The 21,378-nt window shown below is 50.2% G+C and overlaps 6 protein-coding genes across 9 annotated transcripts; 1 reads left to right on the top strand and 5 right to left on the bottom strand.

Annotated features, from left to right (window-relative positions):
- Positions 1-722: 722 nt before the first annotated feature.
- On the top strand, positions 723-3,299 carry LOC118511714 (leucine carboxyl methyltransferase 1). 2 transcript variants are annotated; one of them, XM_036055136.1, is made up of 6 exons: positions 723-843; positions 979-1,266; positions 1,364-1,547; positions 1,632-1,983; positions 2,059-2,253; positions 2,342-3,299. In XM_036055136.1, exons 2-6 carry the CDS (start codon positions 1,051-1,053, stop codon positions 2,376-2,378), a joined length of 984 nt encoding a protein of 327 aa, XP_035911029.1. In that variant the 5' UTR covers positions 723-843; positions 979-1,050; the 3' UTR covers positions 2,379-3,299. The 2 variants fall into 2 exon arrangements, with proteins under 2 accessions (XP_035911029.1, XP_035911030.1); XM_036055137.1 differs by having other exon boundaries at positions 724-843; positions 908-1,266.
- On the bottom strand, positions 3,014-6,433 carry LOC118511711 (very long-chain specific acyl-CoA dehydrogenase, mitochondrial-like). Of its 2 annotated transcripts, none has more exons than XM_036055133.1 (4): positions 6,291-6,433; positions 5,193-5,385; positions 3,637-5,118; positions 3,014-3,563 (listed from the first exon to the last, which is right to left on the bottom strand). In XM_036055133.1, the coding sequence occupies exons 1-4, from the start codon at positions 6,362-6,364 to the stop codon at positions 3,423-3,425; spliced, it is 1,890 nt and encodes a 629-aa protein (XP_035911026.1). In that variant the 5' UTR covers positions 6,365-6,433; the 3' UTR covers positions 3,014-3,422. The 2 variants fall into 2 exon arrangements, with proteins under 2 accessions (XP_035911026.1, XP_035911025.1); XM_036055132.1 differs by lacking the exon at positions 6,291-6,433 and adding an exon at positions 5,758-5,944.
- A 201-nt stretch (positions 6,434-6,634) lies between these two features.
- On the bottom strand, positions 6,635-8,742 carry LOC118511713 (very long-chain specific acyl-CoA dehydrogenase, mitochondrial-like). Its single transcript, XM_036055135.1, has 3 exons — positions 8,450-8,742; positions 7,115-8,383; positions 6,635-7,049 (listed from the first exon to the last, which is right to left on the bottom strand). The coding sequence occupies exons 1-3, from the start codon at positions 8,717-8,719 to the stop codon at positions 6,696-6,698; spliced, it is 1,893 nt and encodes a 630-aa protein (XP_035911028.1). The 5' UTR covers positions 8,720-8,742; the 3' UTR covers positions 6,635-6,695.
- A 387-nt stretch (positions 8,743-9,129) lies between these two features.
- On the bottom strand, positions 9,130-11,374 carry LOC118511712 (very long-chain specific acyl-CoA dehydrogenase, mitochondrial-like). Its single transcript, XM_036055134.1, has 3 exons — positions 10,918-11,374; positions 9,591-10,859; positions 9,130-9,531 (listed from the first exon to the last, which is right to left on the bottom strand). The coding sequence occupies exons 1-3, from the start codon at positions 11,188-11,190 to the stop codon at positions 9,178-9,180; spliced, it is 1,896 nt and encodes a 631-aa protein (XP_035911027.1). The 5' UTR covers positions 11,191-11,374; the 3' UTR covers positions 9,130-9,177.
- A 710-nt stretch (positions 11,375-12,084) lies between these two features.
- On the bottom strand, positions 12,085-15,659 carry LOC118511710 (very long-chain specific acyl-CoA dehydrogenase, mitochondrial-like). Its single transcript, XM_036055131.1, has 4 exons — positions 15,376-15,659; positions 14,190-14,619; positions 12,715-13,977; positions 12,085-12,512 (listed from the first exon to the last, which is right to left on the bottom strand). Exons 1-4 carry the CDS (start codon positions 15,438-15,440, stop codon positions 12,372-12,374), a joined length of 1,899 nt encoding a protein of 632 aa, XP_035911024.1. The 5' UTR covers positions 15,441-15,659; the 3' UTR covers positions 12,085-12,371.
- An 822-nt stretch (positions 15,660-16,481) lies between these two features.
- On the bottom strand, positions 16,482-21,366 carry LOC118511707 (leucine-rich PPR motif-containing protein, mitochondrial). 2 transcript variants are annotated; one of them, XM_036055126.1, is made up of 4 exons: positions 21,187-21,366; positions 20,870-21,051; positions 20,440-20,785; positions 16,482-20,362 (listed from the first exon to the last, which is right to left on the bottom strand). In XM_036055126.1, the coding sequence occupies exons 1-4, from the start codon at positions 21,321-21,323 to the stop codon at positions 16,723-16,725; spliced, it is 4,305 nt and encodes a 1,434-aa protein (XP_035911019.1). In that variant the 5' UTR covers positions 21,324-21,366; the 3' UTR covers positions 16,482-16,722. The 2 variants fall into 2 exon arrangements, with proteins under 2 accessions (XP_035911019.1, XP_035911020.1); XM_036055127.1 differs by having other exon boundaries at positions 20,870-21,048.
- Between the last annotated feature and the right edge of the window lie 12 nt (positions 21,367-21,378).

Genomic DNA, 21,378 nt, shown 5'->3' with positions numbered 1-21,378 from the left:
TTTATCACACATTTTGGGAAATAAGGAATGATGCTATTAGAAAATTAGTTAGCCTTAGTTATGAAGGCAAGATTGCTTATCAAGTTTTATCTAGACCGTATTCTTGTACACAGGCTTGACCATCTACAGGACTGCAGGAAGCATCGAAATCAGATATGGCAGGCCAACAAATCTGGAAGTTGTAACGCAAGGACTTCTTCTTTTTCTTGCTTGGAGCTACAAACTCGAATGGTCTCAGTCTGCCATTTCTGGCTCTCTGTAACTTGATTTTACCCATAGTAAGGTAGTCAGTCTTGCGTACGGGAAGACGGTCTCCGATGGGATTTGAACCCCGGTCCTGCCGTGTGAAGCCTAGCACCGCTGTTGCGATGCCACCGGACCGCCCCAAGGTCTTCAGGCAATTCAAAAGTTTTTTTTCACTCGGACTATTTAGACGATCTCTTTTGTTTCTCTTCCACAAAATAAATGTTATTAGTCGGTTTAAGGCTATTTGAATTGGAAATCCTTTACAATTATGTTTGTTTTATACTTTGTTACTGAAGTATACAAGCAACATTTTTGTTATTTCTATCAATATAACTAACCAATTTATTTAATAAAAAAACAATCCGAAAATATTCCTACCAAAAACCATTTCGGCGCTTCGTTTGTCAGTCACTGTGCACCCCAGCTGCGACCGCACTATGGGCTACACAACGAACACCATTTCTTTCCACAATTTTGACACTTCGCCCGAAACTGAACAACGGCAGACGTCAATGGTGGTAGCTGTCAACAAAAAAACCATCTTCCATCGCGAAAAGATTATCGTCTGTTTGTGATTCGTGAAAAATTCCTTCAAAGGTTTGTTTATGCACTGAAAATAAGCGACACGTAATAGAAAATGTGTTCATTAAACGACGTGTAGCTTGCTTGCTCTTGAAGTCGTGAAGGTGCTAGCGTACCGAAGACCAATCCAAACATACGCTACTTTTGCAGGCGGAGGTCCTTCCGCAGGATACAAAAAACCATCCGAGCTCCTTCTGGTGCGAAAAGGCAAGCCAGACAAAAATGGAACCACCGAGCTTCCATCCGTGCGACGAAGCGGTCATTTCCACGAACGACGACGCCAGCAACTGCAAACGGTCCGCGGTGAAGCTGGGCTACTGGAAGGACGACTACATCGCGCACTTTGTGCGGAACCCGGATCGCAAAGCGCCAGAAATAAACCGGGGCTACTATGCCCGCGTCAAGGGTATTGAGATGTGCATTGAAAAGTTTTTCAAGGTTAGCAGCAGTCGACAGGAACAGCCGGGCTGCCACAGGCTGGGTGCTGCTCAATTTGCTCGTTCGCGCATTAAAATACGGGGTTATGCTTTTGCAGAAAACGGGAGACAAATGCCAAATCGTCAATCTGGGCTGCGGTTTCGATACGCTGTACTGGAGGCTGCGGGAGGCCGGCCACATGGTGACGAACTTCGTCGAGCTCGACTTTCCCAACGTTACCTCCCGCAAATGTTACCAAATCAAGCGAAATAAGGTTTTGCTCGAGAAAATTCACGTCGAAGGTGAGATTTTGCTGCCAAACGTCTGGGATTGAAGCTGTTTATTTTTCACACTCACGCGTTTTTTTTTTTACCTTTCCCACACAGACGGAGAGGTACGCCTCAGCCCGACCGATCTGCACTCAACGAACTACCACATAGTAGGCGTGGATCTGCGCAACATCGAAGAGGTGGCGTTGAAGCTGCAGCAATCGGAAATCGATTACAGTGTGCCGACCATTTTCCTGGCCGAATGCGTACTGGTGTACATTGAGCCGCAGAACTGTAACAACCTGCTGAAATGGTTCGCTGCCAACTTCAAGACGGCCGCGTTCGTCAACTACGAGCAGGTCAACATGAACGATCGGTTCGGCGAGGTGATGCTGACCAACCTTCGGCAGCGTGGCTGCAGCTTAGCCGGCGTGGATTCATGCGTATCGCTCGATGCACAGATTTCCAGGTAGGTGATTGCGGTCGACTCGCACTCGTACGATAAGTATTATTATCCGGTTTACGATCGTGGGGGGGTTTACAGATTTCTGCAGTGCAACTGGCACGGTGCCAGAGCGTGGGATATGGTGCAGATTTACCACAGTATTCCGGCTTCGGAGCGAGCGCGAACCGAGCGGATCGAGATGCTGGACGAGGCGGAACTGTTGGTACAGCTATTCCAACACTACTGCATCTCGATCGCCTGGATAGGGGATTTATTTCAGGACATCGAGATCACGTAAGCATCGCAACGGCTCTATTTAAAGCAACGTCGCCAACCATAAAGCAGAAATGATACTGATTTTCTGATTTTGCCTTCTTTCCAGGGTGGAAAAACAGCTTTCCTCGCTGAACATAGATTAATCCGTGGTGCTGCAACTTGAACACAAACTCGTATTGCAAACCTCTACCATATGAAAAATGGCCGGACGCCAAACCTCTTGCCCTGTACCCGTATAACGTATATGGAGAAGGGAAAAGCTACAATCAAATCCAATAGAAGGAAAACCCAAAACCAATACCCGCCAACCCCTTAGCACACTTGATCGTATTTTAACGTTTTATGCACAGTTCACTGTTCATTGTACCGGAACATTGTTCGCTCTGTTTGAACCCCCGAGGAGTGAGGGAAGCAAAAAGAGAGACAACAGGTCAAACTAGAAGAAGCAACCTCCTGTTAAAGTGTGTAGGTGTGTGTGTGTATATCCCATCGTGTTGTAAAGGGATCTTCACTCTCGAAGCGGTAATCGGTAACAATACCGATAGAGTTCTACCATCTTTCATCTTAGATTATCGATCATTTGTACCACCTGTTGTAGCATAATAGCGTTCAACAACGAAGAGCAGAAATGATTTCTAACATTTTCTACCATCATCATCCCCCTTTATCAACATTTTCCATGGATTAAGGACTGCATTGGCTAGATTTGTAGATAGGTTGTAACAAATTGGACATCATCTCTTGCGCACACACATCGAACTCTCGAAAGGATTTTTTGTTTGAATTTCTAAAAAGAAAGCACACTTCTTACATGAAACAGATGGTTTGTAACAATAATCATGGAAAATGTTAAAACCCCTGATTTTTTTTTCTCTCTCTCCCTGCACAACGAACCAAGAGAAAACGTTTGTTATCATGAGTTTGGGAAAAAGCGTGTAGCTGTAACACAGATTCGGAGGTTCGGAATTGGTCTCATGTGTTCCTTAAGTAGCGTGTCTGCGAATGTTGTTATTATTTATTTTAAATAAAGTAATCTAAATCAAACGTCGTGTCAAAAGCAAAAGCAACAAAACTGTCCGTTCGTATTTCTTTTAATTCGCAAAAAGCAAAAGACAGCAACATCGGGGTCGGTTTATCACAATTTAGGGATTTAGGTTGTTAAACAAATTCGAGAGGTTTCGCCGTTTTTACACGATACGAACCGGGTTCGATTGGACGACACCCTGGCGGGAGCAGATGTTTTTCGCGATGGCGCTCATCGTGTCGTAATTCTTCAAAAACACTCCATTGCTTGCTCGTCGCACGTTGATCCGTACACGATCGTTTGCCTGGAATTTAAGCAGTTAACATTAGCGTTCAGTTGCAGCGGATTGCTTCCTTCCGTTGGCCGATTGGACTTACCTCCACACACCAAGCCTTCGCCATCAGCACCTCATGCTCGGCCGACGGATGGTTCTCGCGGAGCGCTTTCGTGGCGCGCGAAAGCACACAGGACATGGCGTAAATGTCGATGGCCGAATCTGCCAACCGAATCAACAGGAACTGCTGATCGACGATACCCTTCCCGTGCTTAATGAGCAGCGCCTCAATCGTCTTCGAGAATCGATCGATACTGTCCGCGCACAGTGCGGCCGATTCTTTCAGCGGGTCCGCTACGAACGAGCTCAGATCCGTACCACCGTAACCGATGCTACGTACGGCCCGACGCGAACCTTCCTTGAAAATCAACCCCAGGTTAGCGGTCGGGTTCTTGAACGCACGCTGCAGCTCTTTGAGATGCGATCCGGCGTACTGAATGCCGGTCAGCGTCACGAACAGCCGCAAAATGTCGTTCGCTCCCTCGAAGATACGATAAATGCGAATGTCCCTCAAAAACTTCTCCAATCCACTCGACGTCATGAATCCATTGCCACCCAGTATCTGGATCGCCTCGTCACACACGTACCATGCCGCCTCCGACGCAAACACCTTCGAGATGGCCGCCTCCAGATGATAGTCCGTATGTCCCGCGTCCATGTTGCCCGAAATCATGTATCCCATCGACTGGCTCACGTACTGGTGCATCGCCATGCGGGCCAGCTTCTCCTGCACGTTTCCAAAGTTTTCAATCTTCTGCCCAAACTGTACGCGCGTCGTTGCGTGCTCAGCCGCCTTCTGGATGCAGTGTGCCATCGTCCCGGCTAGCGTTCCCGACATTCCGAACCGTCCATTGTTCAGGATGTTCATCGCAACCTTAAACCCGTTGCCCTCGCCACCGAGCACATTTTCCGCCGGGATTCTCACATCTTCAAAGTACACCTCGGCCGTGTTCGAACACTTGATGCCCATCTTATCCTCCGGCGGTCCGCTCGTTACGCCACCGAACGCCCGCTCCACAATGAACGCCGTCACCTTGTCGCGCTTTTGGCCCGTCTTTGGGTCCGTTATTTCGGTCTGCGCAAACACGGTAAGCAGATCGGCCAGTCCACCACCACTGATCCAGATTTTCGAACCGTTCAGTACGTAGTGCGATCCGTCGGCAGATTTTACGGCCCGACTGCGAATCGAACCGGCATCGGAACCGGAGCTCGGTTCCGTCAGGCAGAAGGCAGCAATCGTACCACCGGTAACGACTTTGGGAAGGTATTTGGTTTTCTGCTCTTCGGTTCCGTACAGCAGTACGCCCTTCCAGCCGATACTCTGGTGAGCGCCAAACACTACCGCCAGCCCTAAATCCCGCGCACCTACCAGCTCACCCATGCGGGCGTAACCGGTGTTCGGGAGGGCTAAGCCACCGTACTCTTCCGGTGCCTGCATACCCATCAGCCCCATCTCCCACATGCTCTGGAACGTGGCCTCATCCGGGCCGCCGTTCTTTTCCGCCTTAACTGGATCGTAGCCATCCTAAAAAAAACGTTTAAAAAATCTTATATTAGCCTTACAATTTTTATAAACAACAAACGACAATAAAAACGTACGAAAAAGCGTGTGACCGGATCAATCAGCGAGCCAATCATCTCCTTCTGTTCCGGTTTGATCGAATCCGGATAGGGAAAGACCTGCAGCGGTTCGATCTCACCCCGGAACAGGTTCGCCATGAACGAGGTGTTGACCGTGGCCGCCGGTGCACTCCGTTCCTTCGGCTTGGACTGAGCGGATGCGGAAAGCCATCTGTAAATGCGAAAAACCAAGAATGAACGTTAACCTGGTGTAAGCCAGAGGATCGCGTACATCCGCGTGCGTCATCCCCTTATGCGTTCACTCCGCGGGGCTGCGCATTATCTCTTCTAGCGTCCGTATCAGTTGAGCCACGACCGTAAGTAACGGGCGTCCGTCTTCCCCGGTCCAAAGTTCAGCCTGCTCCCCTTCAGTTTTTGCCAACTCACCGCGCGATTTTACGACGACTTCATGCACGGATCCGCCCGTAACGGGGGAGCGCACACGGTCCAAAGTCCAAACGGTAGAAAATACATACACCCGAGGTGAGACACCCGCAACTGACCGACTTTCATATCGATATATCCGCGCCGAGCCTTCACTTACCTTCTACTCGAAATCCAGCCCGATGCTCCACTGTTATCGCATGCTAGTACACCTCGATTGGACACGGCCAGTCGATGAAAGCGATGCATTTAGCTTTGGTTTTTTTAAACACAAAAAAGCTACGAAAAAACCTATATACGCACATACGTGTACGCCAGCCGCTAATACGCGAATAAAGAAGCGGAACTGTTCATTGATGACATTTGCGCAATTCTCTCGCGACGCACGCTTGCTCTGCCGTTGCTTATGCTCTCTCTCTCTCTCGCTAGATATGTTGTGCGAAATTGATTGAGCAATACAAGTGTATGCGAGCGCAATGCTGCTCTCCACGCACATTGTTTACTAACATTTGTGCGATCATTGACACCGGGAGCTTGCTGGTGTTATTCGCTGACTGACTGAGACTGAACGGTTTTCCGATCCAATTTGCCCGGGAAAATGGGGAAATTCTCGACCAAAACTTGTGACACACTCAATATCCTCAATTAGTGCTAAAAGTCCCCTTTTAATTCACTCCTTCTTTTAATACTTGCCGGTAATACTGGTTCAAGATGGCTCTGGATGATTGCTCATTCCGCGCTACAACAAAACGTCCGAATTGCAACATTGTGCCTTCAAGCTTAATATCCAACAGACCAACCAATTTCGACGGTAACCACGAGACTGACCGACCCTGAGTTGCATCGCACGGTAGTATTAATTTTCCTGCACTTACCAAAACAGTAAAAATAAAAGAAAACGTGCTTGGCAGATGGAGATTACCACCCAGCCATCTTGTGCAGACGCACAAAGGGGAACTTCAAGGAATCGGCATGATAAAGGTGCAAAACCAGTTCCAGCGGTTTTGTGATAAAGGGTGATGATAAGACACCGTTGGTCGATTTGAACTTTACTATGATATTTATCGTTTATCTACAAAAAAACATCGGGTACATCGGTTAATCAATCTCCAGTGGATTAGTGTGCGGTAGGCCGCGGCGTTCCGATACGTTCCGGGCGACCTGTGCCAACCGTTGATAGTGTTGCTGGTAGCTGCTCGAGTGAATGCGATCGATATTGCGCTGTACGCGGCTACTAGCTTCCTGGCACCAGATCTGTGCCATCTGTAGCTCGTGGCTGGCGGAGGGAAGTCCTTTCTGGCGGGATCGGGACGCACGGGATAGTACCGCGGCCATGGTGTAAATGTCGATCGCACTGTCTGCGACGCGGGCAAGCTGGAACTGACGCTCGACAATGCCTTTACCGTGCTTCATGAGCAGAGATTCGATGGTTTGGCTGAATGCATCCATTGACTGGAAGGGAAGAAGATCGTTTAATATCAGGAAGATCAATGGTGGCTTGGTTTGATGAAACTTACCTCAGCACACTGCTTGGCCGCGTTCTGAAGCTCGCTAGCTACAAATGGGCGCAGTTCCGTGCCACCCAATCCAACACTGCGTCCTGCACGCTTGGAACCTTCCGCCAGGATCACGCCCATGTTTCCAAGCGGATTCTTCAACGCTTTCTGCAAACCACGCAGATCATTGCCAGCCTTCTGCATACCGGTCAGCGCAATAAACATCCGCAACACATCGTTCGCTCCCTCGAAGATACGGAATATTCTCATGTCCCGCAGGAACCGTTCCAATCCACTCGACTTCATGAACCCGTTGCCTCCCAGCAGCTGTATGGCCTCATCGCACACATACCACGCCGCCTCGGTACAGAACACTTTGCTCACGGCCGCCTCCAGATGGAAATCGACCGAACCCTTATCCATATTACCGGCCACCAAGTACGTTATGCTCTGCGCCACATAGTGATGCGTCGCCATCATCGCCAGCTTTTCCTGCACATTTTCAAACTCGATCAACTTCCGCGCGAACTGTACACGGTTGGTCACATGGTCGGCCGCTTTTTCAACGCACGTTTTCATCGTCCCCGACAGCATCGCACCCAGCCCGAACCGTCCCGAGTTGAGAATGTTCACCGCAATCTTAAACCCACCGCCAATCTCGCCCAAAAGATTCTCCACCGGTACTTTCGCATCCTCAAAGATCACTTCCGTCGTCACGGAACACTTGATGCCCATCTTGTCCTCGGGCGGGCCGGTACTGACACCCTCGAAACCACGCTCCACAATAAACGCGCTCATCTTGCTCTTCTTCTCACCCGTCTTCGGATCAACGACTTCCGTTTGGGCGAAGGTGGTGAAGATGTTGGCGATTCCACCGCCCGAACACCACAGCTTGGTACCGTTCAGGATGTAGTACTTGCCGCACGGGCTTAGGACGGCTTTCGTTTTTACCGACGCTGCGTCCGAACCGGTGCCCGGTTCCGTTAGGGCGAACGCACCGAACACTCGCCCGGTGCTAAGCTGGGGAAGATACTTTTCCTTCTGCTCCTTGGTGCCGTACATGATGATGCCCTTGGTGCCGATTGTTTGATGCGCACCGGCGTAGATCGACATGCCCAGATCGTAACTGCCGGAGATCTCCGAAAGACGGACGGACTGGGAGTTCGATAGTCCAAGCCCGCCGTACTCGGGTGGGATGAATGGGCCAAGAAAGCCTTGCTCCCACAGTGTATCAACAACGGCCTTCTCAACCGAACCTGTGGCATCGTTCCTGGCAGCGTCATTTACTTCCTATGTGGAGGAATCGCACCGTTAGTTGCTCACCTATCGGGACCTATCATTTCAAGGACAACGTACCTGGTAGAACTTAACCGTAGGATCGATGAACGCCTGCACATATTCTCGCTGCTCCTCGTTCAACGCTTCCGGATATGGGAAGAGTTCGGCCGTTTGAAGCTTCCCACTGAACAGATTCATCACGAACGATCGGTTTGGTTTCTGTGGATCGTTCGGCTGCACTGCAGCCGCCTGCAGTGACCGGCCGGTGGACACATTCCTTACCGCTCCAACTAACAACGTACGTCGGATGTTGGAGGTCAGCGCAACGTTTGTACACAGTTTCAACATAATGGCGCGCGTGTGTTATCCGGTTTAGGGCTGTTTCCGAACTGAACCATATCTGAATTTGGAAAGTCCACTTTAAACCCAAGGTGCAGACGCGCCCCGTATGGCGTCGTTGTGGAATTCGATGTTTTATCGGATATCAGATACGGCTGGGAAAAACTTCATTATCAATATCTACACCGAGGTCTGCAGAGGAACAGCGGGATGTACCGTCTGGCCAGGCAAAGGCTTATGAACTTACACCTCCAACTACGGGGGCAGGGGGACCCAGACAGATATTTGCGCCTAGGTTAAAGGGGAAGTCCAAGCCATTTCTAGACAGGGCGCAAAAAACAAATTTAAATCCACCTGCGCACTATGGTTCAGGAACGATGGTCAAAATAGGAATAAAAAAGTTAGCTGATTTTCCGCACACTTTTACTCAACATCCTGATGTACCTCAATGAACATTCTGAAGCACCTTAATCTATTTCCAATGGGTTAGTGAAACCTATTCCGCGCTGGGATGAAATGTGTTTCGCTACCACCGCCATTCGTCGGTAGTTTTCCTTAAACGAGCCCGACTGAATACGGTTTATGTTACGGTGGACACGATCACTCGCTTCCTTGCACCAGATCTGCGTCATCAGCAGCTCCTGCTCGGCTAATGGAAGGTTCAACCGCGCGGCACGCGTAGCTCTGGACAGTACGGTAGCCATTGAGTAGATGTCGATAGCACAATCAGCCACCCGTGCGAGTTGAAACTGTCGTTCGGTGATTCCTTTGCCATGGGCTCGGAGAAGAGATTCCACGGTGTTGCTGAAGGCATCAATGCTCTGCAAAGAAGGGGAGGGTATCAGCTAGTGAAAGATTAATTGAGTAGCATCAACCCTACCTCACCACACTGCTTGGCAGCATTCTGAAGCTCGCTGGCTACAAACGGGCGCAGTTCCGTGCCACCTAGTCCAACGCTGCGCCCCACCCGCTTAGAACCCTCTGCCAAGATCACGCCCATACTGCCCAACGGATTCTTCAGAGCCCTCTGCAGCTCTCCAAGATCTTTCCCCGCGCTCCGTATCCCGGTCAGCGCAATAAACATCCGCAACACATCGTTCGCTCCCTCAAAAATTCTAAACACACGAATATCCCGCAGAAACCGTTCCAATCCACCGGACTTCATGAACCCGTTGCCTCCCAGCAGCTGTATGGCTTCGTCGCACACATACCACGCCGCCTCGGTGCAGAACACTTTGCTCACGGCCGCTTCCAGATGAAAATCCACCGAACCCCTATCCATATTCCCCGACACCATGTAGGTAAGACTTTGCGCCACATAGTGATGGGTCGCCATCAGGCCCAGCTTTTCCTGCACGTTTTCAAACTCAATCAATTTCCGCCCGAACTGTACCCTGTCACTCACATGAATAGCTGCCCGCTCGATGCACGCCTTCATCGTCCCCGACAGCATCGCACCCAACCCGTACCGGCCAGAGTTGAGTATGCTGACGGCAATCTTAAACCCGCCACCAACCTCCCCCAGCACGTTCTCCACCGGAACTTGCACATCGTCCAGAAACAGTTCATTCGTAACGGAACACTTCAGTCCCATCTTATCTTCGGGCACCGGTCCGCTCACACCGCCGAAGCTACGCTCCACAATAAAGGCGCTCATTTTGTTGCGTTTTTCACCGGTTCGGGTGTCGATCGTTTCCACCTGGGCGAAGGTGGTGAAAATGTCCGCCAGTCCTCCACCCGATATCCAGAGCTTGGTGCCGTTCATGGTGTAGTACTTGCCGCACGGGCTTAGTACGGCTTTCGTTTTTATTGAAGCTGCGTCCGAGCCGGTTCCGGGTTCGGTAAGGGCGAATGCACCAAACACACGCCCGGTGCTTAACATCGGAAGGTACTTTTGCTTCTGCTGCTCACTTCCGTAAAGAAGAATTCCTTTCGTTCCGATGCTTTTGTGTGCACCGATCAGCAGACTAAGCGCCAGATCGTAGCTTCCACTAATTTCGGCCATCAGTACCGACTGCACATTGCACAAGCCTAGACCACCGAGCTCAGGTGGCACGTAAACGGAGAGTAATCCAAGATCCCAGAGCGCATCGATCGTTCGGCTGTCCACATGGCTCGTGTCATCATTTCGGGTGGCATCGTTCACTTCCTACAGGAATAGAACGGTTGGTAACGAGTTGCTCCATAACTGACTGGACTACACTAACCGTGAAAAACTTGTGCACGGGATCGACCAATGCTCTCGCGTATTCCTTCTGCTCCCCGTCGAGTGGTTCCGGGTATGGGAATAGCTCGGATGTTTGAAGTTTTCCGCCAAAAAGATTCATCAGAAATGATCGATTTGGGCGCCTAGAATCGCGAACGGCCGATGACGATGCTCTCGCCAGGATACTGGTTTCTTGCACCGAAGACACTCCATGTCGCATCAAACTGTTCACCGTATTCCATCGATCGCGAATGATGGGTTTAAAGCGAAACATGTTGGGAAAACAGTCACAGCAAGCTTATACAGATCGCTCTCCCTTACTGCCCAACCTTAGACTGAAACGTTTTGCTCCGGCAAACTTCGGTAAAATACTGCACAGTACTACTCAGTTCCAGTTCCCGGTTGCGGGTACCTTCTTATCCAAAGGCAAGAGTTATCATATTGCTTAAAAATAAAACATCAAAGCGAAGGTCGCAACGCATCACCAAAAGTGCACGTCACTTTCGAGGGTTTTTTTCTTTGATAATGCAGGGGCCAGGGCCTGCATGCTGTGCAAAAATTCTGCACATGAGCCATCGATAAGTGTGCAGGACTTTGCACTCTTTCCGGACGTCACTTATCATTCGCAGAGCAAGTCATCCTCATCGTATCACTGCTTTATCTAGATCTAGCGAAAAAAAAGGAGGAACAAGTGATATCAGAGACTCGTTGACGCGTTTCCTGATTCGAACTGAAACCATCTCTCTTGAGACCCTCTAAACTGTTTTCGGATTTGAAACGAGGCAATAATTGACACAACATTCAGAGATACGTATGAAATGATTCGTCTATTGCCTGACCACCTTGCCTTCCTACTCGTTCCCAGTGGACATTGCGTTCATTTGTTGGCTTGGTAGCTGAGGCTCATCAGCTGTATGTACATTAACCATTAATCCTAAGTTACATTAATAGATGGAGATTGGTGATGCTTACACGAAAACACAAAGCTAATAGAGCATGGTAAAACATTTGCTAGCCAGTGGAATTATGTCAGTAAAATTAAACCTTTCCTTGGGATTCCTCAGACCGAGAGCAATAATTGGACATCCTGTGCACACCTCTGTCAACCAATAAAAACGAGTGGTAAATTGGGTAAATTAGGTTGTACAAACACACACACGTTAAACAATAAGGAAGAAAAATTAAACTATTACATCTAGCACAATCTTCCCCTGCTCGCGTGTCTCATCAATGCGTTCTGATTTGATTCTACGCTCGAAAACCCCATACCGTAGCAGAGATGGACAGCGCACCATTAAATTGTTCGTTTGGTTGTCACCCATAGCGCCAAATCACGATTCACTTTAAGAAACTTTCACGGGCGAAATGTTTGGAATCTTCTTGTAGGCGGGTGGGTTTTCATCGTGTCGTGTCGGTTCCGTTACCGTGGACCGCGGGCTATTGCGAGACCGGGCCTTACTCGATGTCGAGCGGGTTGTTGTGTGCGATTCCGTTGTTGGCACAGATGTTCTTCGAGATCTGCGACATCACGCCGTAGTTTTTCACGAACGAATCGGTGTTAATTTTGCGAATGTTCACACGCACACGATCGCTGGCCTGTAATGGGAGAAAGGACAAGCGAAAGAATCGTTAGCGACATCGGTATCGAATTGGACGCTCTTGTGGATTTATCGACTTTTCAGCAATTGCTGATGTAATAAATGAAGGGCAACATATGGAAAAACTAGTCTTTGAGGAAAGGCAGATTTGTCTGAGTGTTGATGCCCTGCAATACGTTTGCTGATCAGCCAACACTTACCTCGTGACACCAGGCTTTCGTCATCAGCACTTCATGTTCGGCCGAGGGCAGATCCTTTCGCACCGATCGACTTGCACGGGACAGCACCACCGCCATAGCGTACGTATCGATCGCCGCATCGGCCAACCGGTTCAACAGGAACTGCTCGTCGACGATCTTCTTGCCGTACTTGATCAGCAACGATTCCACCGTCTGCCCGAACAGATCGATACACTCGGAGCACTGTTTCGCGGACTGTTTCAACGGGTCCGCAACGTACGTGCTCAGATCCGTACCACCGTACCCGATGCTACGGATTGCGCGCCGCGATCCTTCCTTAAAGATCAAACCCATGTTGGTGGCCGGATTCTTGAACGCACGCTGCAGCTCCTTCAGATGCGATCCGGCGTACTGGATGCCGGTAAGCGCCACAAACAGGCGCAGAATATCGTTCGTGCCCTCGAAGATGCGGAAGATACGCAGATCACGCATCACGCGCTCCAGCCCACAGTCCTTCATGAAGCCCATACCGCCCAGAATCTGGATCGCCTCATCACACACGTACCAGGCCGACTCGGACGCAAACACCTTCGAGATGGCCGCCTCCAGATGGTAATCGAGCGAGCCCGTGTCCATGTTGCCCGAGATCATGTACGCCATCGACTGGGTAGCGTAATGGTGCATCGCCATGCGGGCCAGCTTCTCCTGCACCCCGCCGAACGTTTCAATCTTACGCCCGAACTGGACACGGTTCGTCGCATGTTCGGCCGCCTTCTGGATGCAGGCACGCATCGTACCGGACAGCGTGGCCGCCATACCGAACCGTCCATTGTTCAGGATGTTCATCGCAACCTTAAACCCGTTGCCCTCTCCGCCGAGCACATTCTCAATCGGGATCTTTACATCCTCAAAGTACACTTCGGCCGTGTTCGAGCACTTGATGCCCATCTTGTTTTCGGGCGGACCATTGCTAACGCCCCCGAATCCACGCTCCACAATGAACGCCGTCACCTTATCCTTCTTCTGGCCCGTCTTTGGATCCTCCAGCTCGGTCTGCGCAAACACCGTCATAATGTCCGCAATGCCACCGTTCGAGATCCAGATTTTCGAACCATTCAGCACGTAGTGTTTACCGTCGGCGGACTTGACCGCTCGGCAGCGGATCGAACCGGCATCCGATCCGGAGCTTGGTTCGGTGAGCGCAAAGGCGGCATACACTTTGCCCGTTGATACCATCGGCAGATACTTTTGCTTCTGTCGCTCATCGCCGTACAGCATAATACCCTACAAAATGTAGTTGAAAATAAAATAAAAAACCCGATCGTAATCGTGGGCGTTAGTGATTGAAGGGCATCTCAATAACAGCAAAACTCGGTCGGTGGTAAACGTTCCGGGGTGGGAAAGGTTCAAACTGCCGAAACATAAGCAAATATGATGGCCGCAAATGCTTATCAGCCGGTCGTCGTGCTTATCAGCGAGCACGTGCACACACGTACCTTAAAGCCAATACTCTGATGAGCGCCGATGAAAATGCCCAGACCCAGATCCTGGCCACCGATAATGTCACACATGCGGGAGTACTGTGTGTTGTTTAGCCCAAGTCCACCGTATTCCGGCGGTACCATCAGCGAGAACGCGCCCAGCTCCCACAGCGCTTCGGTCGTTTTTTCGTCGATCGCAGCATTTACATCGTTCTTTACTGGATCGTTCACCTCCTCGAAGAACTTGGTTACGGGGTCCACAAACGACGCAATGTACTCCTTCTGCTCGGCGTCCAGCGCTTCCGGGTAGGGAAAGACTTGGGCCGGTTCCACGTGGCCCCGGAAGATGTTCGTCAGGAAGGACATGTTGGGCCGCTTTTCGGCCTCCGATGGGGCAGCCTGTGGAGCTTCGGCCTGTTTGGCCTGGGGGGCAGCGGAAAGGCATCTGTGAGCGAGAAATGGGTGGAAAAGCAGAAGAAACAAATTAAAAAAAGGCGAACACAAAACATTCATTAAGCTGGCATCAAAGCAACCGGTGTAAAGCAGCTGGTCGTCGTCATTCTACATTCCTTTACTGATTGTTTGAGCTTCCAGTGATATCTTATCAGCCAAAGTTCGAACAATGAATGGCCAATAGGTTTGAGAATGTGTCAATAGTGAGCCGACACACCGGCACGAATCGCGTACTCACACCAAATTCGAAAGCAATAGTGAGGAAATGCATTTTGGAAAACGAAAACCAGTGCCAACTGCAGTTTTTCACGTCAGGCACAACACACCGTAGCAAAGTGCTACATGTGAACGCGATCGGCATGTCAACATCATCATCACCAACACCAACGTGCCCCCCTACGGTTGGGTTGTTTACGTAAATGACGGCGAGACGAAAGTACAAAGTCCATCATCAGCAAGTCATCAGGCGAGCTCGCTCTTTATTGCTCGCTTGCGCTCTTTCCTACGCGGAGTTTTCTGGCGCTGATACCATCCGAAAGCTCCTCCTGACCCATATTCAGCTCAATCACACATTCCCGTTCCCGTTTTTTTTTACCGACAGGAAGTAGATCCACTGCCGCAGTAATCCTTCAAGGTCACTGCTACTTTGCGTTGGCAGGAAAGTAATACGGCGCGTTACTCAACAACACGCAATCTCCTTACGAGGGAACTATTTTTCCACCTAAAAATAGTTTTTCTTCTGGCTTACCTTTTGATCTCGATGCCCTTAACCTTAGGTGCGTTTCGCACTACCAACTGCCCGATGCGAATCATTTTAGTATATTAAGGAGGGTTTTGTATATTACACTTTAAATTAGACACACACGCACACACAAAATGCCCGCGGCACTAACGAGCGGAGAACAAAGGGATTGCGACTGGCGATGGCGACGAGCGAACAGGGAATTCTCTCGATCGGTGCGATGTCGTCGCTTTTTCTACGACGTGTTTACGTTCCTGCTGTTTGGTACAGTTGACAGCGATGATGCGAGCAGGATGGTTATACACTGGCAATTGGCAACAGCAACAATTTGCTGAATGAGCTGATGAACCTTATTTTGGGTCAATTTGAAGAAGAAAAAACTTAAAAAATAAATCATCTACCACAAATGATCAATTAAAACGCTATAATTCACCCTTAAAATACTTACTTGAATCAGCTTTTCTCTTCAAAGTTGCTTTTAATTGTCTGTGTACGACCCGCTTGATTGCCTTGTTCAGCAGCTGTCAGTGAGAAGCGTTACTTGCGTTACTAGGCGTTACATTCGCACGTGCGAAACCGTTGCTGCGCTCCCACATGGTTCAGCAGGTTTATTTTTATTTGAAATATAAATTAAAAGCGGGAGTAAGATCAACAAGCTTTACATTAGCAAGAGTGATTCTGGTGATCCGATAATCCATTTATTGGATGATAAAAGCTATGATAAACGAACACATTTTCTCGCATTATCATCAGCGTCATAGCGCTAAGTTGGTGTCTCAGCCATTTAGTGGCGCCAAAATGAGAACTGGTCAAAATATAATCGAGAACATTCAAGACTTGTAATTAAGCATTCTTAGGAAGTCTGATAAGCCGGAAGATTAGACAATAATTTTAAGAACAACAAGGTTCTGCTTTGTGGGGGTCCAGAGACTAATATAACCACTGAAAGATTTGCTTGAAGATGCCAATGCTGATCGCGACTGATGACTTCATCCAACTCACCGATGCCCCAATCAAGGATTCTTGTGCTAGTCGAGCGACAAAAAATTGTATCAACAATTTTACTATTTCGGCATTAGAAGAGGGACAGTGGATGAGAAACAAAACGACGGTTAAGTTGCTCTAGTTCGAAGTTTATTGTGCTCCGCAACAACACTTCCAAAGCGAACAGCAAGAAACAACTACGACTATTCGCGTACATCTAGCTATGATCTGACTAATGAATGCTTTTGCTGAACCTAAATGTGAGAGTCCCACGTGTGGGGACGACGATGAAGCTTTTTCTCAAAACCGTTCGGTTGTTTTAAGCTTTGTCCGATCTCTTACAGCTAATAAACCGCAATGTGATGGCTCTTACGACAGATTGTTGCTGGTGGGTTTACTGCTTGATTTTGCTGTCGCTGCCGCAGCTGCTTTGGTGGCTTCCTCGTCACTGCTGCTCTCGCTATCACTGTCGCTGCTGCTGGTAGACGACGGGTCTCGTGCGGTCTTTGCATTCTTCGCCGGAATGGTGTGCGGGAAAGGTTTACCCTTCGCCGCAAGCGCTTCCTGTAGCCGTCTCAGAGCCGTTCGATTAACATTCTCCAAGCACGTCACTTTGAGACCCTGTTCGAGCGCCGCTAGCGCTTCTTCCGGTTTTTCCTTCGCAACCAGAATATCGACCATACAGCTGTAGATCAAACCCTTACCCTTTTCCGAAACGTTCGATTCGTGCAGATGATCGATTAACCGCTGGCACAGTGCATCGTCCTTTGCGTCGCGTGCCTGCTGAATGACCTTCTGGAACATGATGCGGGAGCTGTTGTTCAGGTGGCGATTCCAGATTGTGTTTGCCTTTTCCGCTGGTCCGCTAATGAAGTAGTGTATCCAGAGAGCGTTCACCGGTGCCAGAAGACCCCATTTCGCGTAGTGTTCGGCCAACCGTTCGTAACGGTCGTGCAGTTCGGGATGTTGGGCCAGTATGCCGGAAGCACCACCGATCGGGAAATGTTTCGCCGCCACAATCGCTTCCTCCTTATTCTTGACCTTCTCGATTGCTTCCTCCAGCTTTCGCAGATACTGATCCGCATTGCCGTTCGAGACGTTCGCATGGCAGAGTCGATTGTCGAACGAGATGAGACGCTTCAGATCGTCGGAGAGCAGGGAGCCGATACGTTCAAACGTTGCCACATCACCGCTGATGGCCAGTTTGTTGAGGAAGTATTTGAACGTACGCGGAATGGGGAACAATTTCTGTTCCAGCAAGGCGAGCACCATTTTGGATGCTTCCGAGAGACGGTCCCGATTTACCAACGCTTCAATAACCGCCGACTGTTCGGTGAGATTTGGTTTGGCTGACGTTGTTTTTACAGCTTCGTATGCCTCCAGAATACTGTCCGGATTGTTCGCTTTGATCGCTTGCTTTAAATCACGCATTGGTCCACTAACTTGGACCCGTTTCGCGGTAGCGGGCTTCGTAGCGGATTGTTTCGCATCCGGAACGCTGCTCGTGACGGCCTTGCCTGCTTTAGTCTTTGTCTTTGGCTGCTTTTCCTCAGTAGCTTCGGGCACTGGAATTGCAAACGGAACTTCATAGCCGTTGCTCTTCAAAAAGTCTCCCAAATCCCGCAGGAAAGCATCCGACGGCGTAACATTTTCCTCCTGCATGCGTGTCCACAGTCCGAGCGATTTGACCGCATCCTTCTCGCCGATGTAGCTCTGCAGCAGCTTGTGATAGATCTCGCTTCGATCGATATGGCTCAGATCCTTGGTCGCTTCCATCAATCCTTCCAGGCTCGAAGTTTTTCCCTCCTGCTGGTACCGTTCGCACGCCGTCTGAATGCGCTGGTAGCGGGTGCGCAAGCCAGGCGTTTCGAGAATCTTTCTCGCCTGACGAATGCGTCCACAGTCAACGAAAGCGAACACGAGATCGTACAAACTGTTCACCTCACCGTGCACTTCCGTGCTAAGGTCCGTCAAGCGCTGCAAATTCGTAGCGTCCTCGGCCTGTATCAGGCGGCAGGTAAGCTCCGTTTTCCACGGCGTCAACCGATACTTCTGACACACATCCGCAAACGTGCTCATTGCCGTCGGCAGATCGTCGCGCACGAGATGCACCTTGATGAGCGAGCCCAGGAAAATGTTTTGCGGCGTAATGTAACCTTTGCCCTGCAAATGCTCGAACAGCTGATTCACTTGCTGCACGTTACCCTTCTCGGCGAGCGTGTTCAGCAAGCGCCAGCACGCGCTATTGTACACAAAATCAACCTCCCGCTGGCTTTCGTCCTTGCCCGATTCCGAGGTGGATGGTGCGTTTTCGTCCAGAAAGCGAAGAGCCTCATCGAAACGTTCTCCATCGAGCAGACACTGTGCCAACCGTACTATCTTTACACGGTCGAGCATAAAGTCGGGCTGCCGGGCTTTAACGCTTTTCAGCAGCTCGAACGCTTCCTCGACCTTACCGTTCGTAGCGAACATGTCGATCGTTAGCCCGTAAACTCCTGGACTGACGACGTAATTTTCGCTCTCCAGCTTCTCCAACACTTCCTTCGTTTTGGCGACATCGTTCGAGCGAATGACCGAACGGATCAGCTGTGATTTCACACCGTTTGTGTTCTCCTTTCGCGCCTCCAGATCTGCGATGAGCCGCTCGAGCTGTGGTACGGATAGGTTCGAGAGCGATGGCTTCGGTCGCTGCTGACCCTGGACCGGTGTGCGATCCAGCTCGATCGGTTCCAAATCGCCGGCAGCCAACTTCGACAGCAGGGCCGATATTTCCGCCGTCATTTCGCTGCCCATTCGGTCCTGAATTTTCTCCGCCATATTATTGCTGATCGAGAGACCCTGGGCCACGAAACCGGTCAGTATTTGCTGCATCACCTCGACGCGGTCGGTTTTGAAGGTGGACACGACATCGAATATTAAAGCACCCATCGTTTCCGCCTGCAGTGCTTCGGTAGTGCTTGCGTTGTCTGTCCCGTCTGCTCCCTGCTGTTCGCTTTCCTCTTCCACGGAACGGCTCCGTTTCAGTCCTTCGTGGAGCGCACGCGAGAAGCGTACGTAAGCGTCAAAGTCTCGTGATTGCAGAAGTGCTTGCACGAGCGGTTTACGGTACACGCCGGGCGAATAGTATGCACGGTAGCGGGTAGCAATGTTGGCAGCTTCCTTCAGATTGTTCCGTTCAAGTGCAACGTACGCACAGCTCGAGCTGGCAACGGCCGCCGAAATACCCGCACTGCGCAGCAGCTGTATTACAATCTCGTTGTTGTTTACCGGCAGATTCGGAACGGCATAATCGCGTACCGTCTCGCTGCTTGGATAGAGGTTGAATTTTTCCGTCATCGTGCGCAACACCTTCAGCACGCCGTCTGTACGTTCCTCTTTCGTCGTGCCGGGCTCATTAGCGCACATCAGTGGCCAGAAGAAATGCTGCCGGATCGGTTGATTCTGCTTCGCTAGCTCTTCCAGCAGGGCGAAACTTAACTCTGGCAAACCACCCTTCAGAGCTGTCTCGAGTGCAATCAAATGCGCTCGATCGTTCATGCCGCCTTCCTGCAGTTCGTTACAAACTGCAATTACTTTCTCTGCCGGTCGCTTAGCCCGCACAAGCTGTCGCACAAGGAAACTTCCCGTGTTGGCCAGCTCTCCGTCGTTCTTGGAAGCGCGCGGCATCGTCCGGAGCAGTTTCAGGCCTACGTCCTCATGACCTCGATTGATAAGGCGAAGAATAACGTTCACTGCGTCCTGGTTGTAGCCCGCTTGGCGACGGATTTTCTCCACCAGCTGGTCCACCTTCTCCGGATGGCCGTTGGTGGCGAGCGAGTAAATGATTTCCAGTATGTCCTTATCGAGCAGGAATATTTCCTTCTGTTCGCAGGTGTCGATTGTTTTGCAGATGTAATCAATGTCTCCCTTGCGAGCGTAACCGCAGAGCAGCGTGGTGTACGTGTCGGCCGACGGTTGCAGACCAGCCTGTGCCATTACGGCCAATATTCCCGTGGCCGATTCCAGATCGCTAAAAACCGTGGGATACGAGCGGAGATAGTAAATAATGTCTTTCCATTGCTTCCAACAATCGGGAGCTATACTTACTCTGCCTGGGAATGGCCCATGATAAGCGCGTTAAAGACATACTCATTCACCGGGAGCTGTTTTTCGCGCATAAACTCCAAAATTCTGGTCGCACCCTCGATGTCACCCTGCTGGCAGTAGCGTGAGATAAGCCGTTGGTACGTGACACGGTTCGGTTCGATACCCAACGACTGCATGTCGGCAAGGAATTCCGTCGGCGAGAAGGGATGCTCGTTGTCGAGATAGACACGCAGCAGGGCATTGTAGTGCGACACGTCCATGGCGACGTTCAGGTTCTGCAACGTCTTCCATATCTCCTGCACAAGGGCGGTACGTACTTCGGGCAATTCTTCCGGGACAAGATTACCTGCGTGGATTGCGTGGATAGTCGAAATTTAGTACGAATTCGATGGATGGAAAAGGCCAAACTAAAAAAAAAACAAAGTCTTACCACAGCATCTAATCACCAGCAGGGACTGTGCGCTGGTGGCCGATCGATTGATGCGAATCTCTTCCAGCACCTCTTCCAGGTCCCGCCGAGAGATTCGTCCTGAACGGCGCACATCTTCGTCCAAGCGCTTCAAGGACCTGTCAAGTCCATTCTTGCTTTTGGTGGCTGCAGTTGCGAAACTACTGAAATTGTAACACAAATTTCATTATTTGCTTTCCATTGTTACCGGACCGTATGGCTCGACATGTTGCGTAATTATGCCGGTGGATACCGGGGATGGGCACCCGATGTTTCGGGGCAGAAAATCGCTCCCCTACCTGGTGAAATTTCCACACAAACACTGCGATTGCTGGACGAAGCTGCTTTCCGTTTCCCGTGCCGTGCTAAACACTAAATTTCGTGCGAAACCGGCGAAATATCGCACAAATTTGCTCGACCGCAGTATCGAGGCCATGTTTTCTGTCGAAAGCGTGCACGAACAATGGTTCCGTTTGACAGATCGCGCATGT

Source organism: Anopheles stephensi, chromosome 3, assembly GCF_013141755.1.
Source record: "Anopheles stephensi strain Indian chromosome 3, UCI_ANSTEP_V1.0, whole genome shotgun sequence".
NCBI classification, from domain to species: Eukaryota; Metazoa; Arthropoda; class Insecta; order Diptera; family Culicidae; genus Anopheles; species Anopheles stephensi.
This window is presented reverse-complemented; position numbering and strand designations above follow the sequence as displayed.

Coding starts and splice junctions, on each gene's coding strand:
- LOC118511707 (XM_036055126.1), bottom strand. CDS start 21,323: ATGGCCTCGATACTGCGGTCGAGCAAATTTGTGCGATATTTCGCCGGT. Junction 20,786..20,869: donor GCTGGTGATTAGATGCTGTG/GTAAGACTTTGT, acceptor CAATCCACGCAG/GTAATCTTGTCCCGGAAGAA. Junction 20,363..20,439: donor ATGGGCCATTCCCAGGCAGA/GTAAGTATAGCT, acceptor CACGGTTTTTAG/CGATCTGGAATCGGCCACGG.
- LOC118511711 (XM_036055132.1), bottom strand. CDS start 5,846: ATGCATCGCTTTCATCGACTGGCCGTGTCCAATCGAGGTGTACTAGCA. Junction 5,119..5,192: donor ATCCGGTCACACGCTTTTTC/GTACGTTTTTAT, acceptor CGTTTTTTTTAG/GATGGCTACGATCCAGTTAA. Junction 3,564..3,636: donor CGAAGGCTTGGTGTGTGGAG/GTAAGTCCAATC, acceptor CTTAAATTCCAG/GCAAACGATCGTGTACGGAT.
- LOC118511713 (XM_036055135.1), bottom strand. CDS start 8,719: ATGTTGAAACTGTGTACAAACGTTGCGCTGACCTCCAACATCCGACGT. Junction 8,384..8,449: donor CTACGGTTAAGTTCTACCAG/GTACGTTGTCCT, acceptor TCCTCCACATAG/GAAGTAAATGACGCTGCCAG. Junction 7,050..7,114: donor CGGCCAAGCAGTGTGCTGAG/GTAAGTTTCATC, acceptor CTTCCCTTCCAG/TCAATGGATGCATTCAGCCA.
- LOC118511710 (XM_036055131.1), bottom strand. CDS start 15,440: ATGATTCGCATCGGGCAGTTGGTAGTGCGAAACGCACCTAAGGTTAAG. Junction 14,620..15,375: donor AAGGGCATCGAGATCAAAAG/GTAAGCCAGAAG, acceptor TCTCGCTCACAG/ATGCCTTTCCGCTGCCCCCC. Junction 12,513..12,714: donor CGAAAGCCTGGTGTCACGAG/GTAAGTGTTGGC, acceptor CTCCCATTACAG/GCCAGCGATCGTGTGCGTGT.
- LOC118511712 (XM_036055134.1), bottom strand. CDS start 11,190: ATGTTTCGCTTTAAACCCATCATTCGCGATCGATGGAATACGGTGAAC. Junction 10,860..10,917: donor CCGTGCACAAGTTTTTCACG/GTTAGTGTAGTC, acceptor CTATTCCTGTAG/GAAGTGAACGATGCCACCCG. Junction 9,532..9,590: donor CTGCCAAGCAGTGTGGTGAG/GTAGGGTTGATG, acceptor CCTTCTTTGCAG/AGCATTGATGCCTTCAGCAA.
- LOC118511714 (XM_036055136.1), top strand. CDS start 1,051: ATGGAACCACCGAGCTTCCATCCGTGCGACGAAGCGGTCATTTCCACG. Junction 1,548..1,631: donor CGAGAAAATTCACGTCGAAG/GTGAGATTTTGC, acceptor TTTCCCACACAG/ACGGAGAGGTACGCCTCAGC. Junction 2,254..2,341: donor TTTCAGGACATCGAGATCAC/GTAAGCATCGCA, acceptor CCTTCTTTCCAG/GGTGGAAAAACAGCTTTCCT.